Below are 27,600 nucleotides of genomic sequence, written 5' to 3'. Positions count from 1 at the left end.
CTGTCTGTCAACCCTTGTTCCCATGGCAATTAGTAAGGAAAACCGTGGCCAATTATCTGCCACTCTGGAAAACACACGCCTGACAAACCGCTCGGAGCGACTGTGTGCCACCGTCTCAATAGCTGGGGCAGATTTGTGTGATGGGTTAATAGTGGGAGAGTAAAAAGTGCTGTGGGGGCCACATTGTTGAGTTCATGTTGGTTTATAGCGCGCTCTGACCCTATTGAACGTTTTATAGTGATGGGTGTCTATCTACATATTCCGCTGAATGGGACACAAAAAAAAGGGAGGACGAGGCAACACAGAGCCATAAAAAAATAACCCGGTGCAGACTCGAGGCCCTGCTTCTTCTGAATGGACAGACGTAAGAATCACGTTTGAAATGAAATGTCACAGCGATTCAAAAACACTGATTCATGGCCCGAGCGAGACGAAGGACATGCTGCACAACCTGTTACATACTTTGCCAGGCGAAGTTAACAGAGATCGAGTGTCTCTCTCTCCCTCTCTTTATTCTGTGTGTAGGTGACGCGTCCCCTCAAGAATGTGGTTCTCTTCCTCTCGCCGTTAGCTTCAATTTCCCCTCTGGTCGCTTACTTCACTCGCGCAGCCCGAGAAGCTGTCGCTTGAGGAATCTGGAAAACACCAGCGGGGAATGAGAGGAATTTCTGCTTTTTAACCCCCCCCCCCCCTCCCCTCCCTCTCTCTCACCCCTTGCTCTCTTTACTTTGGACGCCTCTGCACAGCCGGGCTCTTGAGTTTTCTCTTGTTTCTGATTGCAGCCCAACAATAACAACCTCTCATAAACAATGGGGCTTGTTGATTGGGGGGTTGAGAAGGAGAGTGGCCGCTGCTGGCTCGCGCAGTCGTTTTTTTTTCTGCTAGCGGTAGGCCTCACGAAATGGTCCCAAACGTCCGAAAGTACAGGCTACATCAGGGGGACTGCGAAAGATTTATGGGCAACTTTTTAAAAAACGCACCGTCTCTGAAGGACCATAAACACATGCTTTAGCCCTCTCTTAATCTATGTTTCCTCCAAAGAGGACTTTGATGAACCAAACGCTGAAAAAAAGGGGGGGGATGCTGGTCAATGTCAGGAAACCACAAAAGTACAGGGGGGGGGGGGGGGGGGGGGGAAATGGTAGTTTTGGTATTCTCTGCTTTTTGCAGCACCCATGGACTCGTAAAGGGAGTCTGGATCGCATCGAGTAGGATTTTTAAACACGACGACCACGGAGCTCTGCCCTCTCCTTTCAGCCTATGGGCGAAACACAGCTGGAGTCACATGCCGTTTAAACAGTTAAACCCTGTGTCTGTGACACAGAAATGATAATACAGAGTGATGTGTCCTGGAAGAACCGTGTCTCTACTATTTCCATTTTCGGAAAAATGATACTGCACATTACTGGACATTGTCCCTCATCTGCTGAACCGCTTTTTTTAGGACTCTTATGTGAACTAAATCAAAATCAAATGTCAAAAGAGATTCTGGTAAAGAGGACGGGTAAACAGAACCGCTGTATTTTATTATGATTTTCCACAGGCTGCATACCAGAGCAAGGCTTTTTTTTTTTTTTTTTTTTTGGAAATGGAGAAGTTTTTCCAAAATATCTTAAGATGCACAAACAAAACATTACAGGCTCAGTGCCTTTTGTGGCGACAGATAGGCACGGAGCTCCCCCTAGTGGACAACAGAGATCCAGCAGCACATTTGGGTAGAAAGCGAAACTTGTGCTTCTTGTCTCACGTCCACTGATTGTTTGTCTGTCATCAGAATACATGACACATTAACGCAAAAGTGCTTTAGTCATAAGAGCTTTAAACTTTATTCATAGGATTTAAGGAATCACTTACAACCCAAAGCACATTCTGGGAAGCATTCACTCACGCGCACACCAAGCACTCATCAAGCAGGCGCTGTCTGTTCAAAGTCTTCATCAGCGTCAGTGGATTTAGCCGCCACTGGTTGTCATTTGCCTGAAGTCTTGAATGGATCAGACCACACCTGCACACCTTTGGACAAAATAATAAAATATAACAAAATTAACAGCGTCAGCATGCGTGTAACTGCAACATCACACCACGGTTAAGGCACTGGAATACACATACAACTCCTCTTACTGCGCTTGTTTCAACAGAATGTGCAATCAAATCTAATTTTCATTCACCAAACATCTGTTCAACATATTTAAAGTACTAGCTAAACCCCATTAATCTAAGTAGAACAAACAAGAGAAGTTGGCAAGTACTGCACTAGACAAAAATAAAAAGGAATTAAAATAATGTGATAATCGATTCATCGTTGAAATAATTGTTTTATGCAAAAATGTCGGCTGTTTTCAGCCTCTCCAATATGGAAATGTCCTGCTTTTATCATAACTGAATATCTTAGTGTTTTGAACCGACAACACAAGACATTTAAGGGCATCACCTTGGACTCTGAGGAACTGGGATGGACCTTTTTCACTATTGACCAACGATTAATCTAGAAAATAATCCATGGATTGATCAACTATAAAAAAAATACTCCTTAGTTGCAGCCCGTAAAGGAAACAGAACTTCATCAAACCAGTCCATCTGTGTCCGATAGATGCATGAGAGGTCTTTCTACAACAGTCTACACAACCGCCATCAGGTATATGTTACACCTGTTGTGTAGACTAAAAACATCTACCATGTGTCCTCACCTACGGGTTGGATATCTGCCTGGTTGACTCCTGTGCGGTTCACCTTTTGGACATCTCCTAGCAAAGAGAGAACAGTACAGAGTCATGAACAAGATTGTCACATTGTATCTTTATTGTTCTCCTTTGTCTGCACTGGATTGAGTTTAGTCTTAGTGTCCTGACTCTAGCTTTCCATCATAGCTGGCCAGAACTGGCTCAGACTAAAAAGAAAAAAAAAAGACAAAGACATACAGTGAAACCACAACTATGTAGCTGAATGAATTTTCCTGGCACCACTCTGTCTTTGTCTCGATTGGTTTACTTGTTTATGGTTTTTGGAAAAGAGGAGAGGAAACCTCAGGGTGTCTTTTAAACTCTGCACAGAACATAAAACCCACAGTTCACTATGAATAAATGAATGAGAAAAGACTGACACGGTACAAAATAACAGGTTAGCTAACAAACGAGCTAATGTTACCTAAAACAAGCAGTCTGTCTGCTTGTGTAACTGGACGTGTAGGAGAGCCGTCAGCCACTTACTGTACTCTTCTTTGTGCGTGAGCGGGTAGAAGAATATGGGGTAAAACGCCGCAGCGACAGCCGTCATAAAGCCTCCAAATACCAACGCTATTCTCTGATTTTTTGACATTTTTATTGTTGGACTGGGTGCTACACTTTCACCTCCAAGTGCTCGCAGTGTTTACATATAGTATTTCCGGTGTGAAGGTCACCAACACGCGAGCGTTGATAAAAAGCGGCGTCAAGCTAGTTTGGTCCTTTTGAGGTTCCGTAGCAAAGCGGGTCACATGCTGCAGCACAACAATAATAAGGAAGTCTGGGTGAAGATTTAAGATATGAGAAGAAGTTTTTTTTTAGCCTTCGGAGTTTTTTTTACTCTACTTTCACGTGCTAGAAAGATGAGAAATTTAGCCGTTGTTGTGTTTTTTCTTTGTTGCTGTTACACAGCAGGAGAAAACAAGCCAATTCAAACATTTGTAATTCCTCACAGCCACATGGATGTTGGCTGGGTGTACACTATTCAGGTACGTTTCTGTCACCAAACTCTTCACACGCTGTTAAACTTGACAAGCATATAGTGCACAGCCTGCTGTTTAACTATGTCCTTTAACTAAACCACTTATATCCACATATTGAGGATGAATATGTGCATTTTTCATTTCACATAATATATATGTGAGTGTGTATTTCCCACAGGAGAGTATGCACGCCTATGCAGCCAATGTGTACACCAGTGTGACCGAGGAGCTGTCGAAGGCCGCAGACCGCAGGTTCATCGCTGTGGAGCAGGAGTTCTTTCGACTGTGGTGGGACACTGTGGCCACAGACGCGCATAAGACACAAGTGAGGACACGTGATGTGTCCATACTCTGTACCGACATGAAATAATGCAAGACAGTCTTGATAAACCACCTGCAAGCAAAATTCTCTTAAAGGGACACTCCCGTATTGCGCTCATAATTCATAAAGTTTGGGGACTTGCAAGAAATGTGACAAGAGTGCATCAGAGGTTGAGATATCCTGGTTTTAGTACTTCACATTTTATGGCTTGCTTTGCTTTATAGGTACGTCAGCTCGTTAAAGAGGGTCGACTTGAGTTCATCATCGGGGGCCAAGTGATGCACGACGAGGCTGTAACTGATCTAGACGACGAGATACTACAAATGACAGGTAGTGCGCCGTGTTTGCCTGCGCCTGTAAATGCCAGTTTGAGAGAAGAAGATGCGTAGAAACCTTTGTTTTTTTTCTGTCTCAGAGGGACACGGTTTCCTCTACGAGACGTTCGGGGTGCGTCCTCAGTTTTCCTGGCACGTGGATCCATTTGGAGCCTCTGCGACCACGCCGGTCCTCTTTGCCCTGGCCGGCTTCAACGCCCACCTCGTCTCCCGCATTGACTATGACCTTAAAGACAGCATGCAGAAAAACAAGGTACGAGTTGATGCTACTGCCGCCAGTGAAGGGAATACTCAAATTGTACAAGCTTCACCGCAGTACACATTTAAAACTGAAAGAACACATTCCTTTTAAACACTATCACCAGAAAAGTAGATTGGCATTATTAAACTAACCTTAAAATGGAACTAAATAGTCACAGCCTGTTGTTTATCTGTTTCATTTTTGTACAGAAACTTCAGTTTGTATGGAGAGGTTCTCCGTCTCTAAAAGAGAAGCAGCAGATCTTCACTCACACTATGGACCAGTTCAGCTACTGCACCCCATCTCACCTGCCGTTCTCCAACAGGTAGTCCATGATTCGACTCTTTATTGGTAACAGACAGACGTATCTTCAACTCTTGACTCACTCAGTATAATTTTTACCATAATTCTACATCCATATTTATAAAAATTGTATTTTTGAATAGACAAACATGTTCTTTCGTCTTAGCTCTGGTTTCTATTGGAATGGAGTTGCGTTGTTCCCCGATCCCCCTAAAAACGGAGTTTACCCCAACATGAGCCTGCCCGTCACCAAGGACACAGTCCAGGCCTATGCCGAGACGATGGTGGAGAACATCAAGCAGAGGGCCGCCTGGTTTAGGACGAACCATGTGCTCTGGCCATGGGTGAGTACAGGCACTGGTGGCCCTTTTTTTTTTTAGAAATATTACAATTATTTACTCGTAGATGAACATGTAACTGAAATACCCTGCACTGTCCTCGTGTTTCAGGGCTGTGACAAACAGTTCTACAACTCATCTGTCCAGTTCAACAACATGGATCCTCTCATGAAGTACATCAACCAGAACAGCAAAGAGTTTGGGGTGACAGTCCAGTATGCCACTGTTGGTGAATACTTCCAAGCCATCCACCAGTCAGATCTTGTCTGGGAGCCTCGTGGGAGTGAAGATTTTCTACCATATTCCACTGGTAAGAATTTAAACCCTAAAATATGATATAAAGCGAGAATATTCTTGTGGATATTATCTACTGTGGCTTATTTATTTCCTAGAACCGTACCAGGCGTGGACGGGCTTTTACGCCTCCAGAAATGTTCTGAAAGGAGTGGCGCGCCAGGCCAGCTCCCGGCTGCACGCAGCCGAGACTCTCTTCACCCGGTACCGAGTCAGCTTCCCCGACGGACCTGTGACTAAAGACTGGGCCCTGGATAAACTGAAGGCGCTTCGCTGGGCTGTCTCAGAGGTAAGTCATCAAAAATATATGACTCCTTTTAACAGAAACATAAAGCAAATCGCGTCTGTTCGTGGTCAAATAGATGATAAAAATGTGTGTTTTAGGTGCAGCACCACGATGGCATCACCGGCACCGAGTCTCCCAAGGTGGCCGACATGTACCTGCGGCATCTCATGCAGGCCACGATGGGAGTGGATGAGCTTCTGGCCGCACTCATCCTGCTGCCCCACAACCTCGGATTACCCAGCATGCTCGGCAGCCGCTACCACAAAAATGGTGTGAACATTTTGCAAGGGGACTGCGGCTTACTTTGGCCTGCTACAACTTGTGCTTTAAGCTCAGTGCTAGCACATGGCATGAAGAGTAGTTTGGGCCATTATTTAAAATAAACAAGTCCTTCGTCTCCTCATCCCAGGTGTTCATCAGCCTTTGGAGCAACATGTCATTGTTTACAACCCGTTAGCATGGAACATCACCACCATCGTCAACTTCACCGTATCCTTCCCCACTGCAGCCGTCTTTGATGACGACGGACAACCAGTGCCTGCACAGGTTGTTTATTTTATTGTTTTCTTTAAAGAAAAACTGGCCGTAACAAATGTTTAAATGTGGTCTGAACTATGTAACTTTTGCTGAACTTTGCTGGTTACATGCGGCAGTTACAGGATAATGATTAATCACAGCGTAGCAGTAGCATTAAATAGAGAAGAGAGAAAAGATGACAGCAGTAGCATCCACCTCTGTCTGTTACAGATCCAGGGGTCGGCGCACTCCAATGTGACCTACGATCTTTTCATCATGGTGGAACTTGGAGGCCTTCAGCACAGGAAATACCTGATTAAGTTCTCCGTGAAGAAATGCTCCGGGAGGAAGTGTGGCCGGACTTATGACGCCGAAGGGGTTTCGTTCGAGAGACGCAACATCTGTGACTGGATGAAAACGGGGAGGAGGCTCCTGCCTGTTATGAATGAGTGTTACATGCTGATGTTTGACCAGGATACAAATCTACTGCACAGCATCACTTATCTGTAAGAATCTACAGATTATGTTGCACCGCATGCCGATATACTGAAGTACTTTTATCATTTGAAAATGCTTTTCCCTCATGTCAATGTAACTCTCTGAACTTTGACCTCTATGTCGTCCTCGGCAGGCCAGAAAAAAGGAGAGTAATGGTGACGCAGGATTTCTGGGAATACCACGCAAATGGAGATATAAAAGCAGGGCCCATCTCCGATAACTACGTCTTCAGCGCTAACGGGTCAGCCGTGTGGGCGTACGAGGCTGTGGAGATGGAGATCATCCCCGGGAAGATTGTGACCGAGATCCGGCAGCGCTTCTATAGGTGGGTACGGTGAACCAGTTTGTCGTGCGGTAAAAATGAACCCGAATATGTGACACTCTTTCTCACAATCTGACACATTGCATCGTCTAGAGAGAAAAGCGATAAAGACTACGCCTACTCCATCACCACCCGAGTCCCAGAATGCTTTGGGAGCGGACCGCGGTGCCACAGGCTGGAGCAGACCTATTCGCTGGGGCCCCTCCGTCTCAACACGGAGGTCGTCCTCAGGACCAGCTCCTCCTTGAAGAACAACAGGACCCTGTACACAGACGACAACGGCTATCAGATGATGGAGAGGAGATACAGGCAGTACACCAACAACACTTTAGCAAGAGTAAGTACCTGGATTTCTAGAAGAAAAACACAGGTTTTACTATAGAATAATCTATATATATATATAATGTGCATGTTGCAGAACTACTTCCCCATGGTTCGGGCAGCCTATATTGAGGATGAGCTCGGCAGACTGGTGCTCGTCAGCGACAGAGCTCACGGTGTTTCCAGCCAAGCCGACGGACAATTAGAGGTACCAAAAGGCCCGCAGTGCATATTTCTCATATGGTGTGTACTCGCACATACGTTAACGTCCGGTGTGTCAGGTCATGCTCCACCGCCGTCTTTGGAGCAACGTGCCCTGGAACCTCGGCTACAACCTGACCCTCAACGACAGCTCGGTGGTGAGGCCCGCCCTGTGGATGCTGCTGGGCTCCATCGCTGTCACCTCCAAGCTCTACCAGAGGGAGGCCATAGAGCTGCAGCACAGACCTGTCATCATGCCCATTGACCAACCTCGTGAGTCATTTTAGGGCTGCGTGGCATCAAAGATTTCATTTCGGGTTGGGTTTTTTTTTTAGCAGTTTTTCCTCATGCACACTTAGAGAGATCCTGGAAGGAGAAGGAACCCAGAGAACGTTCTCCCGTGCGTTCGGTTCTCCTGCCGCCCAACCTCCACCTGCTCAGCCTCAGCATCCCCGGATGGAGCTACAGCTCTGACCACGATGTTCACCTCAGCCGCTTAAACTCAGGCAAATACTGGGGGTTGTATTGTGAGGTTTTAAAGTCCTCTCTGATTTGTCTGGGGATTCACTTCTGAAACGTGTATTTAGTTTTGTTGTGTGATGTACTTCTAGGTAAGGATTTGCACTCGGAGCCGGACTACGATCGGGTCCTGTTGAGAATCATGCACCTCTTTGAGGAGGGAGAAGACCCTGAGCTTTCAAAGCCAGTCACAATAAACTTGAAGGTGCAAGAAAAATACTTTCTCTGTATTAATGTCATATTATTGCAAGAGGAAAGCCTCGGATCATCTTTTTTTCTTTTTCAATGGTTCTTTTCTGTGTGAGCAGGAAGTCCTGCAGGGCATAGGGGAAGTGAAAGAGCTGGAGGAGCGTTCTCTGACAGGAACCTGGGATATCACCCGTCTGCAGAGGTGGAAGTGGAAGACTGCAGATAACGAAAAAACAAGTGAGAAAGACTTTAATATGTACACTCTATGCAACACGAGTCTCCTCATCCCTTTACATACCTTGTTGTTTGTGTTTTCTTCGTCTCAGACAACAAAAGGTATCGTCGTGGCGGAGACCAGGCGTTCACTGTGACCATCTCGCCCAAAGAGATCAGGACCTTCTTCGTTCACTTTGCCTCCAGGAGCTTTTAGGGGGAACCGTCTTCTGTGAAGACAGCCAATCTTTAAACATAAGATGATAATGTTTTTAAATATTTGATCTTTTGCTACACTGTTAATTATTACTTATTTTTGCACATTGTGTTCGTTCGTTGAAAAGCACTGATATGTTGTCGCCTGTTGACTCACACTGAATAAAGTGATTATTTTTTGTCACGTTTGTTCAAATGTCTGACTTCACTGGCCAACCAACAACACGGTAAAGTTAGTCTGATATTGGAGATTTGTATTAAATTATAGATGAGAAATGTATACATGGTGTAGAATGGAATAAATACACAGAATTAAGTGTCAATAATTTTCATAATATCTCATGTATTGAATTCAACTATAAAAACCTATTAGTTGGTTTCACAGGGAGTTAAGTGCCACAAAATGTCAAACAATTTCTTTAAATACAGAGACCTAAATATACTAATTATAGTTTACTTTACTAGGCCAAGCTAGTCTGACAACTGATGACTCTGGGGCCAAAAATACATTTTGGGATTTTGAATACCTCTTTGTATCACTCCATGAATCTGAAAATACTGTCAACAGCATGACAGTATGTCGTATGTAAAAACCTTCAGAATATAGATGGGAATAAAACTGGAAAGGTGTGTCTATGTAAGTGCTACTCAAATGGAGATATCTACTGTAAAATTACATATATTTTGCAAGACACTACAGGAGAATAACTAATGTACATCATCATGAAACTTGAGAAATATTTCCTTAACTACAAGTTTCCTAAAATGTTAAGTTTAAATATGCAAATGAGGCATTATCTAATAACTTTTGTTGAATTTAGGAGAAATCTACAAACTTCAAATAAACACGGAAATGTGTATTTTGGATGCTTTCTTTCCACTACTCTGAAAGAAGACATAAATAGTCAAAATCCCAAATTGTTCAGTGATGAAAACAAAGCTTCAACCTGTAGTCCTCCAACATGGCCACTAGGGGCCTCACGTCCCCATCACCAAACCGACTTCATGCTGCGACGGTGAACGTCGAGGAGGCAACACCCGTCTGTGTGACTGTGCATAAGAGAGGCATCACCGGAGCAGCTAATATATTAATCGTGTCCAACAACATGTAAGGTGTTAGAATACAACACGACATGGTCGCCTGTGGAGGACACGACGTTTGCAATTTGGTACAAGATGAGCAGCGGCAGCGTGAGTTCGGTTTCCTGCATTACGTGCTCTTTTATCAGCTGCAGGCTTTTCATTATATTTGTCTGCCTGATGCATTTTTTTATTAAACTATTGGCTATTGTGCATCGTCCAATCGGCCTATCGCGAGTCTTTATAGACGCTGGATGCTGCGAGGAGGCGCTGTTGCTAGGATACTAGACCGGGAAAAGGGTGCTGATGATGGGAGGATTGAGCTTTGGCGCTAATGTGTGTGTTGCCCTTTGCGTCCTCTGTGTGTAAACAGAAACGAGAGAGGGAGCAGAGGAGGAAGCTGCAGCACTTCCTCAGTGACCTGGCTTTACTTGGATCATTACAGGTCTGTGCACGCTCACACAGAGATGAATAAACGCACAGTTAACTCTGTCGAACTGTTAAAACTACTATTAAACTATGAACTTATTTGTGTTGCAGGGCTTTAAATACTTCCAGCCTTGGCTGAGAGGGAAAGAGGAGTTGCTGCTGACAGTTGTTAATGAGGATCTGGTTAGTTTCTGGAGAAAAAAACACATGCATTTTAGTATTTATCATATTATCATCACCCCTCTTACCTGTCCTGTCCTGCAGGGTTGGCGCTCCCCAGGCTTTGTGGTCTCCAGAGCCTCATCCTCCTCCTCCAGCAGCAGCTGTAACAGCAGCGATGTCTCCCCCAGCAGCAGCTCCCCCAGCCTGGACAGCCGGAGCAGCTCTCCCCTGCCCGGGGAGCCGCCGGGCCCGCGAGACCCTCCGCCGTCGCGCACACACACCAAGACGCAGCCACAGACTGTCAGGTGATGAGAGTGTCTGAGGGGAAAAGAAACATGTCAGTGTGTTTAGTATTTGGGATGTTTTAGAAACTTGAAATTGGGCAACAGGCTTATGTTGGCAGCATCTTGATGGACATCACCTCCAAAACAGAACAGTTAGACACCAACACACTGGTCTCTCTGTCCTCAGGGAGCCCAGCAGTGAGGAGCATCTCCTCCCAGCCTCTCCCAGTGAAAGAGAGATAGCGGTGCCTGTGAGTGCTTCAGCAGGTCTTACATTTCCCCCTCAACGTCTTAACTCGCTCAGTCTCACGGCCTCCACTTTGTCCCCCAAAACAGGAGGTGAACTGCACTCTGTTTCTACTGGCCGGCTACGTCAAGTACGGGCGCCCCTACGCCTGGATACGCTCCAACCACGAGCGCCTGGTCAACATCGGAGGCACCGATTCGATGGTCAAGGACACGCCCATGAAACTCAAGTCCATCGCAGACTGGCAGACGCGAGGTATGGAAACAATGCGAGGAATCCAAACACGAGAGGGCTTTTGTTTCGCTGCACAGATTCGATAATTGCGACATTTTTCCATGAGCTGAAATCAGACACAGATGTTTAACCTTCTTAGAGACTACCGTTTGGTGTGGGTTAGGTTTGTGGAAAAAGCTCCAGGCGCTTTACTTTAGAAAGATTACTATACTCTGCTAGACTTTTACATATGATTACAATTTGAAGGAAAAAGCTTTTAGGTCTTGTGTTTTCTGCTGTTGTGATTTTCAGGTATTCGAGTGTGGGACGTCATCAGCGAGCTGGTGTGTCTGTGCACCGTTCCCTCTCCCTCCAACCCCTTCGCCCTAGACACGCGCTACATCAAAAGCCTTCCCCTCCCCGACCGCTTCCTCGTCACGGGCGCGCTCCTCAACTTCCTGGACATGTACGTGGTTTACGGGAACCGGGACGAGTTGCACTACGACAAAGGTAGGACACCTTGGAAAAGCCACAAGTACAGCAGGTCGTTTGATTTAACAAAACACCATTGTTGAAGCCAGCAGGTGATGCTGTTTAGCTACATTAAAAAAAAAAAGGAATTACCAGGGATTTTTTTGACAATAGTTTTGTCCTTTCAGTGGTGGAGGAGGTGAAGCCTCTGAGGCGTCTGCACGTCCAGTCCCTGCTGGAGTTGCAGCGACACAGAGAGAGCTCCGGGGCGGCCGGCAGCCCCCCAGTGCAGGACTCTTCTTCAGAGGAGTGATTATAACTATTCACATATGAGCCACATTCAGATGAGACATCATCTGTGCACTTTGACTGAATTCTATTGCAAATAGGGTCAAATGTGTGAAATATTTAGGTGATTTATTGTGCGTTTGCGGTGTGAAGTCGCTCTCGTTCTCTCGTGTTGCGTACACACTGAACAAACCGGTTTCTTTCAAGGCTACACAGTCCAGCTGCATGTGTGTCTTTACTACAGTTGGAAGGTAGTCACATGTACCAGAGTTGTTGGAAATGTGAAAACACCGGGAGAAATAACCCTGGGAAATGAGTCACATGACTGAGATTAAACATCCCAGGACCTCTCTGAATGTCTTGACCAGACACCCCCAAAACCCTTCAATCATGCCCCCCACCTCCCCTTCCCCACCCACCACACACACACACACACTTAACGGCTTCAGGCCAAATATAACATTTTAAAACTTGAGCGTAACGGAATCATTCATCAGGGTCAAAGCTGCAGAAGTGAAAGCCGGTTAAATATTTGTCCTCTCGAAAGTTACAGCGGTGAGAAAACAAACATGTACGGACAAAAAAATGTTGTATAAAAAGTTTTATTTCTTAAAATACATATTTCATTAAATATGTACAATGACATAAAACCAGTACACCGATAAAATACACCTTTCAACCCCCATTTTCTGAGAGCAGGGCTGTGCCGTTTGTAGCTGGAAAAGATACATCACGAGTACAAAATGTTAAAATGAACGGATAAAAACCTCGTGGCACATCAGTCAAAAACACCCGTTCTGTTAAAAAGAACAAGGCGACATCGCTAGCTTAGTTTTGGTCAGAAAACACAAAATGACACCACTATTCCTAAAGTCTCATCTGTAAACCATAAGACAGAAAGCACCATCATGTTACGCAATACGGCACACATCACCGCCGATAACCGTCGCGGCGTGAAAAGCACAGTGTAGCATCAACTGACGAGGCTGCTCAATATGCAAAAGTCATGGTTGGACATTTCTCAAATCCCCCCCCCCCCCCCCCCCCCCATTTGGAATGCAGGTGCATGGCCGAGCATTCCGCACAGAGGCGCCACATGGGAACACAGCGTTCCCAGTGTTCGGACACAAACCCGCAAGTCATGGCCGAGTGTGCTTTTCCCCACATAAATGCAATTAATTCATCGCAGTGGACAGTCGGGATCTGTTTTTTTTGGGGGGGGGGGGGGGTTTGCAGGATGCTGCTGTGGTGCATACAGGGAGGATTTTGTTGACCGTGCAGGTTCTGCTCGGGTCTTTTTATGATGCAGGTGCTGCTTTTACTGGCTTCTTAAAAATGTAAGAAACGATAAAACTGGATTTCTTGAGTAGGAATTCAACTGATGTGTTCAGATGTCATATTTTACAGAAAGTGCTCAACACTGACTAACTGCATAATGTGCATTACGGACTATAATGAACGTTTTGAATGACGTGCCTGCATTTTTCTGTCTGTATCTTGACGTCGACGTAATCATAAGGCCAAAACTCTCACAGCGATTCCAGAATAAAAGAGAAACATACCAGTGCCAAAGGGTTAAAATAATAACAATAATAATAAAATGAAATCATCATGACCTGTCACAAATGTCAGTTAAATAAAAATCCGCCTTAAAAAAATAAAAGCTGTCATCTTTTTTTCCAGGTTTTGGTTGTCATCCGTGGATCATTTGGCCAACAGCTGCTATCCTTGTTTTAATCGTCTCTTTCCAACAGGAAAAACTCCTCCGCGGCTAAAGTGTCAAGTAGACTTAAAACAAACAAAGCAAACCCAAAAAAAAAAAAAGAGAAGGAGCCACAGAAAGGAACCAGTCCCGTCCTCAAATGGCTTGGAACCAGTCACAAGTCCTCACATAGCCGTCGACGTGTGAACAAAGGCAGCCGTCAACAGCGTTCTGTTCTACATTAGACGTGCTGCAAACCTTCAGGTCCATATGCTCACTCATTAAGGCAACATCCAGTCCTCATACATCCATATATGGACTTTCCCCATTTCCCAGAGCTGGGCGTCAGTTTAACGTGGTCCCATGTTCGAAGGGTTAAAGCGGGGGGTTCAGCTCCAGCTGTCAGAGGCAGACCCTCTCCTCGTGATGGCTCTGAGGGGGCTGCGAGACACAGAGCAGCTTCTCGTCTTCCAGCGAACTAGAAAAGAGAAAGACACATTGGGTGATGAGTCAGCTGCAAATGAAAAGTGAACGCTGGTGTTTAAAAGTTCATTATGAATGGACAAGAGAGCTGTCACTGTTACGCCTCACCTTTTCCCAGACTGGCAGGCAGCGTGGAACTCTTCGCGATGGCGGGAGACTTCGGCGACTCCTCCGCCCGCTTCCCCTCTCCCGGCCGCAGCGTGGCCGGGACGTCCTGCTGCCAGTCGCTCAGCGCCCGCTGGAAGGAGTGCGCCAGGCAGGCCGTCATGTCCCGCGCCCGCTCCGCCCGGCTGCACCAGAACACCCGACACTGCAGCTGCTGCCCCTGGTGCTTGCAGATGTACAAGAAGACGTTGGGCCGGGTGGCGTCGGCGGCGCAGTACGCGATGTCCTGCAGGTACGTCTTGGTGAGCTGCCGGCCCGTGCTCAGCTCCTTGACCTCCACGTACCTCGGCCGCACCACCAGGGCGTGGTCTTTGCTCAGCTTCTTGCCGTTGGCGACGCCCTCCAGCAAGCGGCTGATGGCGTCCTGGGCCTGCTCTCGGTCCAGGGAGAAGATTTTCTCCATGCCCAGGTAGTGGACCTTGAAGAGAGGGTCACCGTGGGACAGAGACTCGGTGCGGTCGCGGCGAAAGCGGCGACGCAGCGCGGCGGGGGAGTTCTTAAGAGTCTGCATGAGGTGGAACGTGCTGAGGGACATGGTGCGCTTCAGGCTCTGTTTGGAGGGAGTTTTAGCCGAGGCGCTTCCGCCGGTGCTCAGCTGGTCCTCTTCAGACGCTGTCCCACTCGTCCACCTTTCTTCTATAAAGGGAGCGGAGTTGCATCCACTGCTTTTATCTGAAATGAGGGAGACAAAGACGGTGACGTTAGCAGATGAATGAATAATTGAGCGGGACAGATGCTAAAGCTTTGTTCACACTTGAATAAAGGGACCAGCGAGGGTGAATCCTTGAAACGAATTGTTTTGACACAGGTTTTTGTTTGGTATTAAGCGACTCTTCGGTTGTTACAGTTCTTGTACAAACTCGCGCTTATGACTCTTTGAATACACATGCAGTCAGCACAACTTGTACTGCAGCATGGAAAAACAAAAAGGCCACCAAACAGGATCAGTCACCGATGTGACGCACGAGTGAGAAACATTCATTCACCACAGACAGCAGCCATTAAATATTGACTATGGCTCTGGGCTTTGTCCTCACAGCAGTGTGTCCCTTAAGAGACACAGTGATACACTGAGAAGATTAAATTGAGGGTTACTCACGCTGATAATCGCAGGTACAGAGCCCTCTCTAAACTCAAATGCACTGACATGAAGGTCTGTGTGACCTCACAAACGCAAGTGTTATGCAACGTCCACATCTGGCCTCCCATTGTCTCCCATCCTACCGACCCACAGCGCTGCCTGCTCTCCATTGTGTTCAAACTTTATTTTTTCCCCCCCTTTCTCTTTTCTTGGACATTCTTTAAACGTCCCAGCTCCTCAGAAGTGAGTTTGCCGAGGTGGCGGTCATTGTTAGTCAACCCCCCCCCCCGTGCAGGAAACAGCTGTACATCCACACCCCCCCCCCCCCCCCCACACACACCCGAAAAAAATATTTCTCCTACAAACAATGGCATGTTTTTGTGAGTGTGTCACAGCACAAGAGGAGATGCAAGTTGAGCTAGACCCTCGGCCGACCCTATGGCATGCACATATACAGTTACACGTGTGGGTTACAAACATGTACACAACTTTCACTTAACACACACACACACACACACACACACACACACACACACTAAACCAAGGCTACTGTACAATACTGACTTCCCCTGTCACCGGACACATGGCTAAGCTCATTAAATAAACAATGTAAAACACATCTGAATAAATAACTCAACCCCTCATGTGCAAAGAGCTTTGGTATCCAAACAGTCCATCCTGTAGCAGCTATAGAAGGAAGTACCTTTGGAAGTGGACAGAATATTTCTGCTCGTTTTTAACTTAAAACATCAAATGGAGAGATTCCTGCCCCAAACTTTATTCTAATATACAAATACAGCCTACAGACAAATGTCAACTAAGCGGTTATATTTAAGATCCATTCTTTATTTCGGGAATACAAGCTAGAACTTGGATCAAACATTTGTTTGGTTCATCTCAACTAAAAAAATAAACTGATGAAGAAACAAACTATTTGGAAAAAAATGCTTTTCTTTAATTTATGTTCCACTTCCTTGTATGCCGAATTTACCAACGCCGCCTAGTGATTACCTACACAGCTAAATAGTCACGAATAGTCTCAGAAATAAGCGAGATAACTTTAAAATTGTCAGATTTTAGCGCGTGGTTCGACGAGCCCCGGAGCGCCTACTGCAATACTGTCAGAAAGCAGTAAAACATGTTGTGCGCATGTTAACAATATGACAGAAACAATGATTAAAGTACCATAACTGTCGTTACATTGCTACTTAAATTATCCTTTTGTACTTTTGTAACAATGTGTCTTACCTGACAGTTTCATGCAAACGATGTCCTCGTGCGTCTCAGGTGAACAGCAGAGTTCCGGGATGTTTGTTTTAAACACGCTGGTCAGGTGGAAGTCTGCTATCAATTAATTTAAGAATAAATCGATCAACCGCGCTTTCGGTATCGGGAAGAAACGACAGCGAGAAGTTTGCCGACGGAGACAGTTCATGTGCAGGGTGGCTCATGCTCTCCTCTGCCTTGTAGCCGACGTTTATGAGTTGAGTGAATCAGAGCGCTCGCGGGACAAGCGTCTTAAAACCGCGTAGGCGCGAGCTCGTCACACGCGTGGACGAGCACTTGTGTCAGAGCAGCGAGGAGGTCTGAAGGGGGTGGGGGGGGGGGGGGGTGGAAGAGGTGATGATTTACAATAGAAGAGAGATTTACAACGATGGACGAACATGTTGTCTTTTACTGGCACTGGTGTTTTCTGCAGGATTTATGCCATACCTCGTTTATTTACATAATCACATGACAGTTTTTCCAGTGAATGTTACCTGCAGCAGGTTTAAGCTTGTCAACACATTTCCCACTGTGTGAGAGTATTATATGAGTATTATAAAGGCTGGTTCTGCTTACCGTGGAAGCAAATATGATGTTTACACTATTCAAACCCTGGACTCCATATTGTTTCTTTACATGGACATGTTCCAGATGGCTTGTGCAACATTTCGTACAAATTTCCCCAAAATATTCAGCCTGAGGTATTTTTTTGGAAATTTTGGGCTTTCGACTAGAATAAAAAATAAAAGTTCTGTGGGTTGTTTGAATAATGTTATGATGCCATTTAGCATGTAAAAGTAAATACTGGTAAATGGTCTTGCGTACAAGGCGATTAATCCATCAGTACGATTTTAATTGAGAGTACAGCTGCAATAAAGAATCAATCTGTCGTTTAATTATTTAGTCTATCGAAATATCCGAAAATAGTGAAAAATGCCCATTTCCCCAAGCTGATATCTTCAAAGGTCTTGTTTTATCCAATCAACATTCTTTTTTAAACCGAGAGTAGCCTAGTTAGTTGTTTTTTTTAACTAACTGACAGATTATCAAAAATATTATTCAATTGTCAGTCAATCAATCAACGTATTAATCGACAAATAATGTCAGCACTAATTGAAAAGCTTTGTCTGAATTAATTTGAATAGAACGTTACATATGTAGGCTTTTAATGACATTCACAAGCCCGTGACGCTATGCTTTGCCCACTGAAGGGTTCACATTACTTACTTCAAGTACAAAACGAGGGTGAGGAAACATCTGAAACCCAGTACCTTTCATTACCTTCACATTGCGTCACAGCCCGTCTCTAATGGGGATCACTGGCCTCACTGGTTCAGATCTGCTTCAAGTGTTTATTCTGGGGGCATTTTGAACAGTGGCAGAAGGGAAAACCTTAAACGGTTCCATGTGTGCATGCGTCTGTGCATCTGCATGTGTGTGTGTGTGTGTGTGTGGATGGGTGTGGGTGGGTGTGCCTGATGTAGGGAAACAGTAGGGCCCCTGTTTCTTCTGGGTTTGGCCCAACAACAGTTAAGTTCTGAACGTCACACTGAACGCCTCAGTGCCTGTAAGGACACACTGGAGCTGTTCTTGGGGCACCGGTGACATAATGGACCATCTCAGACGGGCACCCGCCCTCCTCTACGCATCTCACAACGGGCAACGCAGACAGAGTCAGCATCCGAACCGTAGCAGAGGCGGGAGTGCAGCTGCAGCTCTTGAGCTTTACTGGTTCAATCCCCCTTAAAGCTTTCACTGTTTATCGAAAGCAACAGCCAATGTACCTCATGTTTTTCAGCCCTATTTGGTTGTTTGGCAAAATGGTATCATGCTACAGAGACTCTATGTACTAGTGGATGGATTGATGGGAGATGTGGTACATTTATGGTTCCCAGACAATGTATCCCAAAGACTTTGGTGATCCTAAGACTTTTCCTACATTGCCACCATAAGGTTTTGTTTTTCAGTTAAATGTCTCGACAACTATATGCCATGACCTTTAGTACAGAAATCAATGTTCCCACCAAGATGAAACCCAATAACTCTGGTGAGCTCTTAACTTTTTTTTATCTATCACCATCATCAAGTCAAAAGTTTAACTTGTCCTGCTAAATACACCACCATCAATCCCAAAGTCCTTTTTAGTCTCCATGATGCCAATTCAACAGTTAGCCACGTTATTATCCGTGGGTGTGGGTGCTAGTGGAGACACGCCCCAACTGTTCAGAAACTAATTGGCAGCCATTAATTCAAATGTCTTGACTGCTACTTGTGACTGAAACCTGCCAAGTTTTCCAATCCCACCAGGAGGTGATTACAAGTCATTGTGGGGAAACAAAGACACTCTCTGACGACAGCAAGAGGCAGTTAGAAGGAAAATGGGAAGAAAGCAACACCTCATGATAAAAGCAGCTCCTTGAATAGTCAAAGTCAACACAGTTAAGCTGGAAGGAAATTTGAGGATTTCGAGGAAGCTTTAAAAGACAGGAGCTAGTCGCGGAGAGAGAGAGAGAGAAACTGAAGCGTTTGGTGAAGAGATTAGCTTATAATTCACAGTAAAGACCAGGGGCGTTGCAGGTTTCCTGAGTTATCTGGTTCACTTGCAACAGTCACCATCGTATTCACGGGGTTGTGACCTCTGATCCAGTTGTCATACGGTGTCTTGCCAAGTTGAACTGGGATGTAACAGCGCTATTGCTGGAAGCAGGGCAAACACTTTCCAATTTAGGAAGTCAATTGTCTCTAGAAGCTCCCACCCATCCGTGGCAGAAATGTTTTATAACCAGTTCCCCTTTTTCCAAACTGCTGTAAATCAAATATCAATGTGTCTGTCGACAGTGAAGGCAGCGTTACGGTTTACTATCAGAGTCTTATCGAAGCAAAAAGAACATCACAATCTGTCCCTGCCACCATTACAACCGGTGCTTTGAACGCCATGAACTTCATACACAATGTGATTATTACCGGAGCTGTCAATCACGTTTTAGCTAGGTTGCTATAGCGTGAAAACAAAACCATTACTGTGAGCTGGACTTTGTGTTTAGTGCTAAGTAGCAGATGTTAGCATGCTAACAGACTAAACTCAGATGGTGAACGTTTTACTATTATTGAATGTTAGCATTGTCCCTCTGAGTACGTTAGCATGTCGATGTTAGCATTTAGCTATATAAGTGCTACTGTGCTAATAAGTACAGCCTCACAGTACTGCTAGCAAGTCTTATAGTCTTGTTAAAATACTTGTTGAACAAATTTATATAAAACCCAGAATATGTTTCCCCATAGATAAAGAAAAAATATCTAATAAATAAACAAAGAATAGTTTTTTTACAGCACATTTTGGCAGCAAATATTTAAAACAAACTATCGTTTTAGGGTCCTTTAGCCTCATTATAGGTTTTATTTATTTTTATAAGGGGTTGTTGTAAAGTCCCATGATTGCACTCACTATTTTTTTCAAGATTTAATAATTGCATTTCTGTTTAATTCTGATATTGTAGCATGTCTTGTGTTACTGGTTTGTCTTGTAAGTTATAGTTAAAGATAAAGAAACAAAATCAAAGTCAGAAGTTGAGAAATGACTGTTACATAATCCTGCCAACCTCATATCTAGTCACACCAGCTTTTGTTGTTATTTACTCGAATGCCAAACACACCAACGCGCTCTGTTCCAGCAGAGCGTCTACCTGTACGGGGAAGTCAGATGGGGCGTGGAGATATGAAAAACAGGAACGGTAACTGGATGTATGGGTGACTCTGCTCTGTTCTCAATTATGTACGACAACAGAGAACACGATTGGAGGAGTTGCCGTTTCTTTTGTCCTCGTATGGTATGACAAGTGTGTTAAAAATTCCAATTCAAGTCTTGTATTGGCAGCAGAGGCATCTGTCAACCTTGAGTGGATATGTGTTCTGATTTTTGTTCCAGTTCCAGTGAGTTGGTGGGAGTTTGTGTCAGTCATCAGTGTCGGAAATATGACATAACTGGTGGTATAAAGAGTATAGATAAAACAGGAGAATATGTTAATATTCTTGTGAAACAGTGAACTAATCCCACTTTGTATGTTTTCATGTGTTTGACCCACTCAAGTGACAATAGCTGCCCCTCCAGTGAAAGTGACCACATTCAGTCATGTAAATCCAAGTCTTCACCCACTCCCATGGCTACGCCTCCTCTAACAAGTACAGCGGGCCTCTGGTTTCACAGAAGGAAATGGCTCGGTTACTCAGACGAGAAGTCGTCGGTGGGGGTTCATTGTATCTGCTGGCCTCAATAGTCAGGTTTTCCTGTTATTTGCCTAAATTCAAAGGAATCAAATCTGAGGAAATCCCTAAAGACATACCAGAACTGGGTGGCTCCTACATTGCAATTAAGCGTGAATTCTTAGTCATAGTCTGTGAGGTTTTACGTCTTAATAGAAGCTTTCTTGCACACTTGAAAACCTACATAATCTCACACACATCCAACTTTTTCCCCCTGCAGTCCAAGCTTTGATGTCTCGTTACAGTTACTTTAAAGGAGAGGCGATTTCCTCAGGATGTTGCTTATGTGCTTCTATGTGTTTGGAGTTTAGACACGCTATGTGCATTTTACAAGCTGCTGTTTTTGTGGAAAATTCAGGGATCTAACGCTCTTTGTTTGTTTATTGTTTGCTGTCCGCGAGTGTAACCTCTGTGAGATGTCTCCTGGCTAAATTAATCTCATGGAGCTGGTCAGGCTTGTGGTAACAGCAGGTTTATTCCACATCTGCATTTATGACAAAGGACAACATAGAAGAATGGTCATCTTGTGGACAACAGCGCATGCTCTGTCTAGAAAGACGGCATCAAGTCAGTGTTAGCTAGCTATACTGGAGACATTTTTACTGGCAATAAAACACATAAAAAACGTATAGTTAACTTAATGAAAGCATGGCGAATATTATCTAAGACAAATGATATCCAAACAAATAAAGCCAGCTCAACCGTTATGTACTTTTGAAGTTAGTTACTTCTGGATTATAAAGTATCATAATGCAACATTTTCAATCATTCAAATGCAGTTGTTTCACCCAGAATTCATACTAATTTAAAATAAACTGTGCAGTTAATTTTTTCTATTGCTCCTGATTCGCTTTGTTTTTGGCATTTATTTGTTGCCATGCTAGCAGCGTGGTCAGTCCACCAATGTATCGTCTTTACCATCCATCCCACATGACGTGAATGCTGCATTAGTGCTAATTGGCTAATGTTAGCATGCTAGTATGCTAAACTAAAAAGTTGAACATGGTTAACATTGTACATGCTAAACAACAGAATATTAACACTGTTGGAGTGAGCATGTTAGCATGTTAGCGTTTAGACTCAAAGCACAGCTGAGGCCTCACAGAGCTGCCAGCAGGGCTTTAAACTGTTGTTTCTACATGTATTTCTATTTAGCCTTTTAGTGTAGTTATTGCTTGGGAACTGCCTGACTCTAATGTAACCTCCCGTCAGCTACTGATATCAGAAACAACAAACAAACTGAGACGTATTTAGAATTTTTATTTTTCAATGTTTAAAAAGGTCTACATGCGGAAGTGCTAATCTGTGTGCTTACTTGTGTGCAAATACGCAAAACAGCTTAACTTTTGCAGGGAAGAACTAAGGCTTGTAGGAAAATTTCAAAATCATTCAAAAGTGGAAAATGTTTGCAGTAGCAACAGCTCCAGACGTAAATCGGTATTGTCTGTAAACTCTGCAGACCTCAGTTTCCACCTGCCCTCAAGGCTGAAACCGGACAGTGAATGTATCAACTGCAGACCTGGGGTCAGAAAGGGAAGCTGGTGTTATCAGTGGTTTAGAAATATGAGGACTTTTTTATTTGAGTTGTGAAAGTCATTCATCCCAGATTGAAAGCAACAGATGGGAACTTTGCCAGTAATTTACAGAAAGTGAAGTGTGCCTCTTCCGAGAACGATTAACTGGACACTGCCATGGAGCAGCGCCAGGCTGAGAAACTTCTGTCTTTTCCTTACGGGAAAGCTAGCGGTCTATTTATCTTTACCCGAGAACATACCTGAAGTGTTATTGTTTAATTTATTACTGCATGTCACCGCCCGCCCCCCTTGGCCAAAGTCCCAGGATGAGTGGCCAATTGACCTGCCTTCACAGGAATCACATGACTCAAATGAGCGGCAGGTCGAACCAAAGAAAATAAAAACAGAAAACAAAAAGCAGCTTCTGCCAGCCTGACGAGCGGCTGCAGATGTCCTTATAAGGCATGTTAATGGGGCAGCGGGAAAGACAACGCGTCTGCTTCTTGCTCCTCTAGTTATCTTTGCATGAGGGTTGCGTCAGTCAACTGATGAGCTAATTTCCTTCCCTTTTTTTCCTTTAGCAGGATGAGCTAACTGGTTGAGGTCTAAGTGTAATAACATGAGCAGTCCAGACAGGAGGAAGTGTTTGTCTGGGGGGGGATTCCTTAAATCAACTTGAGTCATTAATTCCCATTTTTCAATAAAATGCACTGCTATAATAAGAGTAGCAGGCCCCTATGCTGGATACGCAATCATAGATCCCACATGCTTATGTACATGCTACGTGTCACAACACTGTTCATGCAGGTGGAAAATGTCTTTGTCAAAAAGGAGAAAAGTGTGAACAGAGTGTCGGGTTTTCCAAGAAAAAACAGGACCAGCTCCTATTTCCTCACAGAGGTAAACGGGAGGCCGGTGTGCTTTGGTGTGTTCACAGCACCTTGCAGTGCTCAAGGAATACGATACGCAGCCCCACTATCAGACCCATGGTGAAAAACACAAGGACAACTGAGAACAGAGAAGAAAACTGAATTGCTGGTTTTAGAAAACAGCAGTCTGTCTATGGTTTGACACCCCTGTCCTATAATACATCAAAATCATGTGATTTTAATGTTTTCTCTTGTGGCCACTGTACCACTGTACTCCCAGGGTGAGCTATTCATGATAAGTTAAAACAAAAGGCCTTGGGCTACTTGAAATGCTCTTATCGTGTGTGCTGTGCTTTGTATTCATGTACACTAATTTGGTGCAGTAGATAATTATCGAGGGCACTTATTTTGAAAGCAAAATCATTTCCAAAAATGGAGTTTATGGAAGCTGAGGGTGGGAGATGTCAGCAGCGATTCCTCTTTTGTTTTGACTGTACTCCAGTCCCTTTTTTTTTGCCACTTTTAGCTCTTTGTCGAAATTGATAAATGTGGTGTTGACTGCTTTGTTGTGGAAATGCTCTGGAGCCCAGGGACCAATCAGAATCTAGACTAAACAGGAAGAGGAGGTGGCTTCCTGTCCAAACCCTGAAGGAGACCAATTTATCCGGCACTGACTCCCTACAGCGTTGTACTGGAACAACTTTCTCAACAGAGAAACAATAGCTTGACAAAATCAAAAGTAGCCAGGTCAAAATGATGTATTTGAATGAAATACTTTAGCAGTAAACACTTCACACTCTTCTATTCATCAGACAAACAGCGTTTTCTCCTAATGTCCCCAGACTACCGGCGAGTTTTACTAGAGTTTCAGATTCCCTTTAGCACATTGGTTGTTTCAATGACGCTAACAGAACTTGGCTGTGAAGTTCTTTTTCCAAATGTACCCTCTAACGTTGGCACACAGAATGCCGTCTTTTAAAAAAAAATCTATTTTGAGGTGTGAATAATGTCAGTGTTATGCAATAAGGGGTCTATTCATTAGGGCTGAATACACGATTTTACTGTTTTTAGTGCATCGCAGCCGTAATACTGTCTATAACAACAATATTTAGTCCTGAAGTTGCTGCACTAAATCCGTTCTTCAAAGGTCTCTGCAGCAAATAAATAATATTCAGGTCTGAGGAGACTATGACCTCATTCATGTTAAAAGGTTGCCTCCCCTTGTAAAAGCTCAAGATTGACGACTGCGGTGCTTCTTTTGAGCAGCTGGTGCAAAAACGTAAAAGCCCCAGAATGCATTTCTCTGGGTATCTACAGCTCCGTACAAAACAAACAAAGTGGAGCCTTGTCTGAAACATCATACCCCTCCAAGAAAAGACACTTTCATTTTTGTACGGATTCAACAAACAAGATATAAAGTGTCTTTTGTTTCTGTTGGAAAGGCTAGCTGCCCCCCCCAGTTCCCAGTCTTTATGCTATATGCTAAGCTAATAAAGTTGATCGCTGAAGTCGATCTTTTCATCACGCCCTCAGCGAGAAAGTGAGTGAGCGTATCGTTCAGATGTTGAACTATTGTTATAAAGAGTAAAGAGTGGATGTGCCAAATAACCTTTTTGATATTGAGGTGCACATGGCGCATCATCGGTGATGCAACCTGGCACCATCAGGCGTTTCCAGTCTTTCTCCATCAGACACACTCACTAAAGGGAAGATTGTGTCCCAATAACACTCCCCCAAAGATCACAGAACCCACACAAAAGCTGAATGCGGCCTTTACTTTTTACACCGGCCATCATTATCTCAGGGTTTTTGCAGCATTTGTCTGATGTGAATACCAGCGTGTGAGGCCCCCACTCTCTCTTACTCACAGTCCACTGACTAATACAGTGTACAATGTTTCTGCTTCGAGCTGCCTGCGAGTCCTCCAGTGCGTCTGTAAAAACGCACGTCTCACGCACGTCATCAGCAGCTCCGGAGAGGCTTGGCTGATGAAAACGGTGGCAAAGCTCTGGTTTTTTTTTCTGCTTGCGTCGTATGAAAGGGCCCATTAGTCAGTCTTAAAGAGCCCTGCTGTCCTGCTGCAGCTATTAATAGCCACACACACACACACACCCAGCCTGATTTGTTTCAGGAGAAAGCTGGCTACAGGGCATTCGAAGCCAGCCCAGCAAAATCCCCCTTTTCCCTGTTCACTTCCTCCCCACCCTCCACTCTGCAGAATGCCTTGTATTGTGAAAAATCTCTCATAAATGTATTTTTAGCCTCAAGCTCACCACAGTCCTCTATTTATACCGTGATTTGTTTAGAATAAACACACACATATATACATATATACATATATATATATATATATATATATATATATATATATATATAACCGGGTAAAGGTCAGACCTATAAGCTTGTTTGTAATTCTAGACGTTAAATATCAACTCAGAGGTATTTGACGGCTGAATCCTTCATCACTTATTAGTTCAAACCAGACTTCACAGATGGCTAAACCAGCTGTGGTTTCACCGAGAATCATCACTCGACTATTTAGCCGAAGGGGCGAGGCTTTGTGAAGAGATGAAACAATGACACTACATCAAGTGGTTCACAGGTGTTTGTGTTAGTGTAAACGCAAAGGTTTGGCTTGACCACATCTCACTGCCTCAGCTTCACAATAAGGGTCTCACAACATAGTTTGAAGGTTTTTTTCTTTTCGGGGCCTCCAGGTACAAGATGCATTTGCATGTGATCACAACATCAACACCAACTTGTAACCCCATGTTTCCTGTTTATCTGTAGACAATACAACATATTTAATTTCATCTCAGATTATATAATAATTCATGACCGTTTTAAGACAAACACAGACTAATAATGACATAACGATGCTCAGAGGAGCTTTTATGAGCGTTGCCTTCGCCCTTAGGTTGTGGGCGGGGTACGAGTTTACTCATCGTTTAGCAGCTGATCTCAGAGAGTGAGGTCATGGATGAGGTATTTTGATAGGACTGCTTCTCTTTTTATGAGAGAATATAAAATGTTATGTCTCAAACTGGATGCTTGAGTCAGAGAAACTCCTTTCACCGGCTTCCACGAGGACAGAGACGAGTAATTCCTGATATAAATAGATAATATACAGGTACTTATATCTTTATATGAATTATATTCAGATACAAGTAGGTCATTGTGACTGATTCATTAAGTAATGCGATCATTATTCTCCATACCGCTCTCCCTAAGGCGTTCTCAGTTCCTCAAACGTAGCACTCTGGTTGGTGGGGACTTGCCGTTATTTCTGTGAGAAAACATAAATCCATGAGATCATCTTATTTCTGGCGCCGAAGTTCCCACTTTGATGACAAGTCCACATTGTGCGTCACCGCAGGCCGTATTAACTAAATATAACCTCTCCAGTATGCGACACCTTTTGTGAAATTCTGCTGTTTCTGGAATAAATAATAAAAAAAAGAATAAAACGTATGTATGATGCATATGTATATACATCATACATGAGGGAAACAGTCCTTCATCTACACACAATATCACACACAGAGGCCGAGAGTTTATAGGATTTTCTCCAGAGATATCATATACAATAGTTGTATTTCGTATGCACTGAAAATGAAATTAAAATGATTAAATGTAGGCAATTGAACACAACGTATTTAAGCTTTTGCAACGGAGGAGGTGAACTATATCTGCTACTGATCCCACAGACATGGATACATTCATCTGAACTGCACAGACATGACAAGACCAAAAGTCTAAAACCTTGCTAGTGCCCCCTAGAGGCGACAATGTGTATTACGCCCCACAGAAAATGAAGCGCTGGATAGAAAAGATGGAGCAAACAGAATAATAAAGAATTTTGCAACAATGTCAAGGTTATCATGAGGAAATCAAAGGGGTTTATTCCCTTCAGTATGAATGTTCTCAGCTCATTTCAAACTTAAAAAAATGTGAAAAAACGGTGGTCCAATGACAGATCAGGAGGTCGACAACGACACAAGAAACAAGCTAAAGGGAAACTTTGAAATATGTGTACATATACATAGTATATATATATATATATATATACACGCATATGTATACACACACATATATGCAGTATATACACATACATATATACATATAAATATACACATATATATACACATATATATGCTGTATATACATATACACACATATATATATATATACATACATATAGAAAAGTAAAAAGATATTAATATGGACATTTTAGGGGTTGCCAAATTGTGGAAAAAAAATCCCTCTAGG

At 43.9% G+C, this 27,600-nt stretch overlaps 4 protein-coding genes across 5 annotated transcripts; 2 read left to right on the top strand and 2 right to left on the bottom strand.

Annotated features, from left to right (window-relative positions):
• Positions 1-1,492: 1,492 nt before the first annotated feature.
• Positions 1,493-3,392, bottom strand: smim20 (small integral membrane protein 20). 2 transcript variants are annotated; one of them, XM_076092692.1, is made up of 3 exons: positions 3,207-3,392; positions 2,692-2,744; positions 1,493-2,013 (listed from the first exon to the last, which is right to left on the bottom strand). In XM_076092692.1, the coding sequence occupies exons 1-3, from the start codon at positions 3,313-3,315 to the stop codon at positions 1,885-1,887; spliced, it is 291 nt and encodes a 96-aa protein (XP_075948807.1). In that variant the 5' UTR covers positions 3,316-3,392; the 3' UTR covers positions 1,493-1,884. The 2 variants fall into 2 exon arrangements, with proteins under 2 accessions (XP_075948807.1, XP_075948808.1); XM_076092693.1 differs by having other exon boundaries at positions 2,688-2,744; positions 3,207-3,388.
• A 64-nt stretch (positions 3,393-3,456) lies between these two features.
• man2b2 (mannosidase, alpha, class 2B, member 2) lies at positions 3,457-9,001 on the top strand. The gene is made up of 19 exons (XM_076092691.1): positions 3,457-3,709; positions 3,882-4,028; positions 4,250-4,355; positions 4,441-4,613; positions 4,811-4,926; positions 5,071-5,248; positions 5,354-5,552; positions 5,635-5,825; positions 5,921-6,092; positions 6,232-6,368; positions 6,570-6,844; positions 6,970-7,161; positions 7,252-7,495; positions 7,577-7,687; positions 7,761-7,953; positions 8,040-8,186; positions 8,292-8,404; positions 8,508-8,625; positions 8,715-9,001. Exons 1-19 carry the CDS (start codon positions 3,521-3,523, stop codon positions 8,816-8,818), a joined length of 3,105 nt encoding a protein of 1,034 aa, XP_075948806.1. The 5' UTR covers positions 3,457-3,520; the 3' UTR covers positions 8,819-9,001.
• An 832-nt stretch (positions 9,002-9,833) lies between these two features.
• On the top strand, positions 9,834-13,654 carry LOC142950972 (uncharacterized). The gene is made up of 8 exons (XM_076092689.1): positions 9,834-10,008; positions 10,271-10,342; positions 10,438-10,509; positions 10,591-10,793; positions 10,960-11,023; positions 11,109-11,274; positions 11,545-11,742; positions 11,892-13,654. The coding sequence occupies exons 1-8, from the start codon at positions 9,994-9,996 to the stop codon at positions 12,014-12,016; spliced, it is 915 nt and encodes a 304-aa protein (XP_075948804.1). The 5' UTR covers positions 9,834-9,993; the 3' UTR covers positions 12,017-13,654.
• Positions 13,221-16,886, bottom strand: LOC142950973 (protein FAM43B). Its single transcript, XM_076092690.1, has 3 exons — positions 16,671-16,886; positions 14,285-15,013; positions 13,221-14,171 (listed from the first exon to the last, which is right to left on the bottom strand). The coding sequence occupies exons 1-3, from the start codon at positions 16,681-16,683 to the stop codon at positions 14,083-14,085; spliced, it is 831 nt and encodes a 276-aa protein (XP_075948805.1). The 5' UTR covers positions 16,684-16,886; the 3' UTR covers positions 13,221-14,082.
• Between the last annotated feature and the right edge of the window lie 10,714 nt (positions 16,887-27,600).

The sequence above is a fragment of the Anarhichas minor genome, unplaced genomic scaffold (assembly GCF_050575085.1).
Source record: "Anarhichas minor isolate MPS153535 unplaced genomic scaffold, ASM5057508v1 ptg000016l, whole genome shotgun sequence".
Lineage (NCBI taxonomy): Eukaryota > Metazoa > Chordata > Actinopteri > Perciformes > Anarhichadidae > Anarhichas > Anarhichas minor.
Note: the sequence above shows the minus strand (reverse complement) of the source record. Positions and strands in the feature narration are given on the sequence as shown.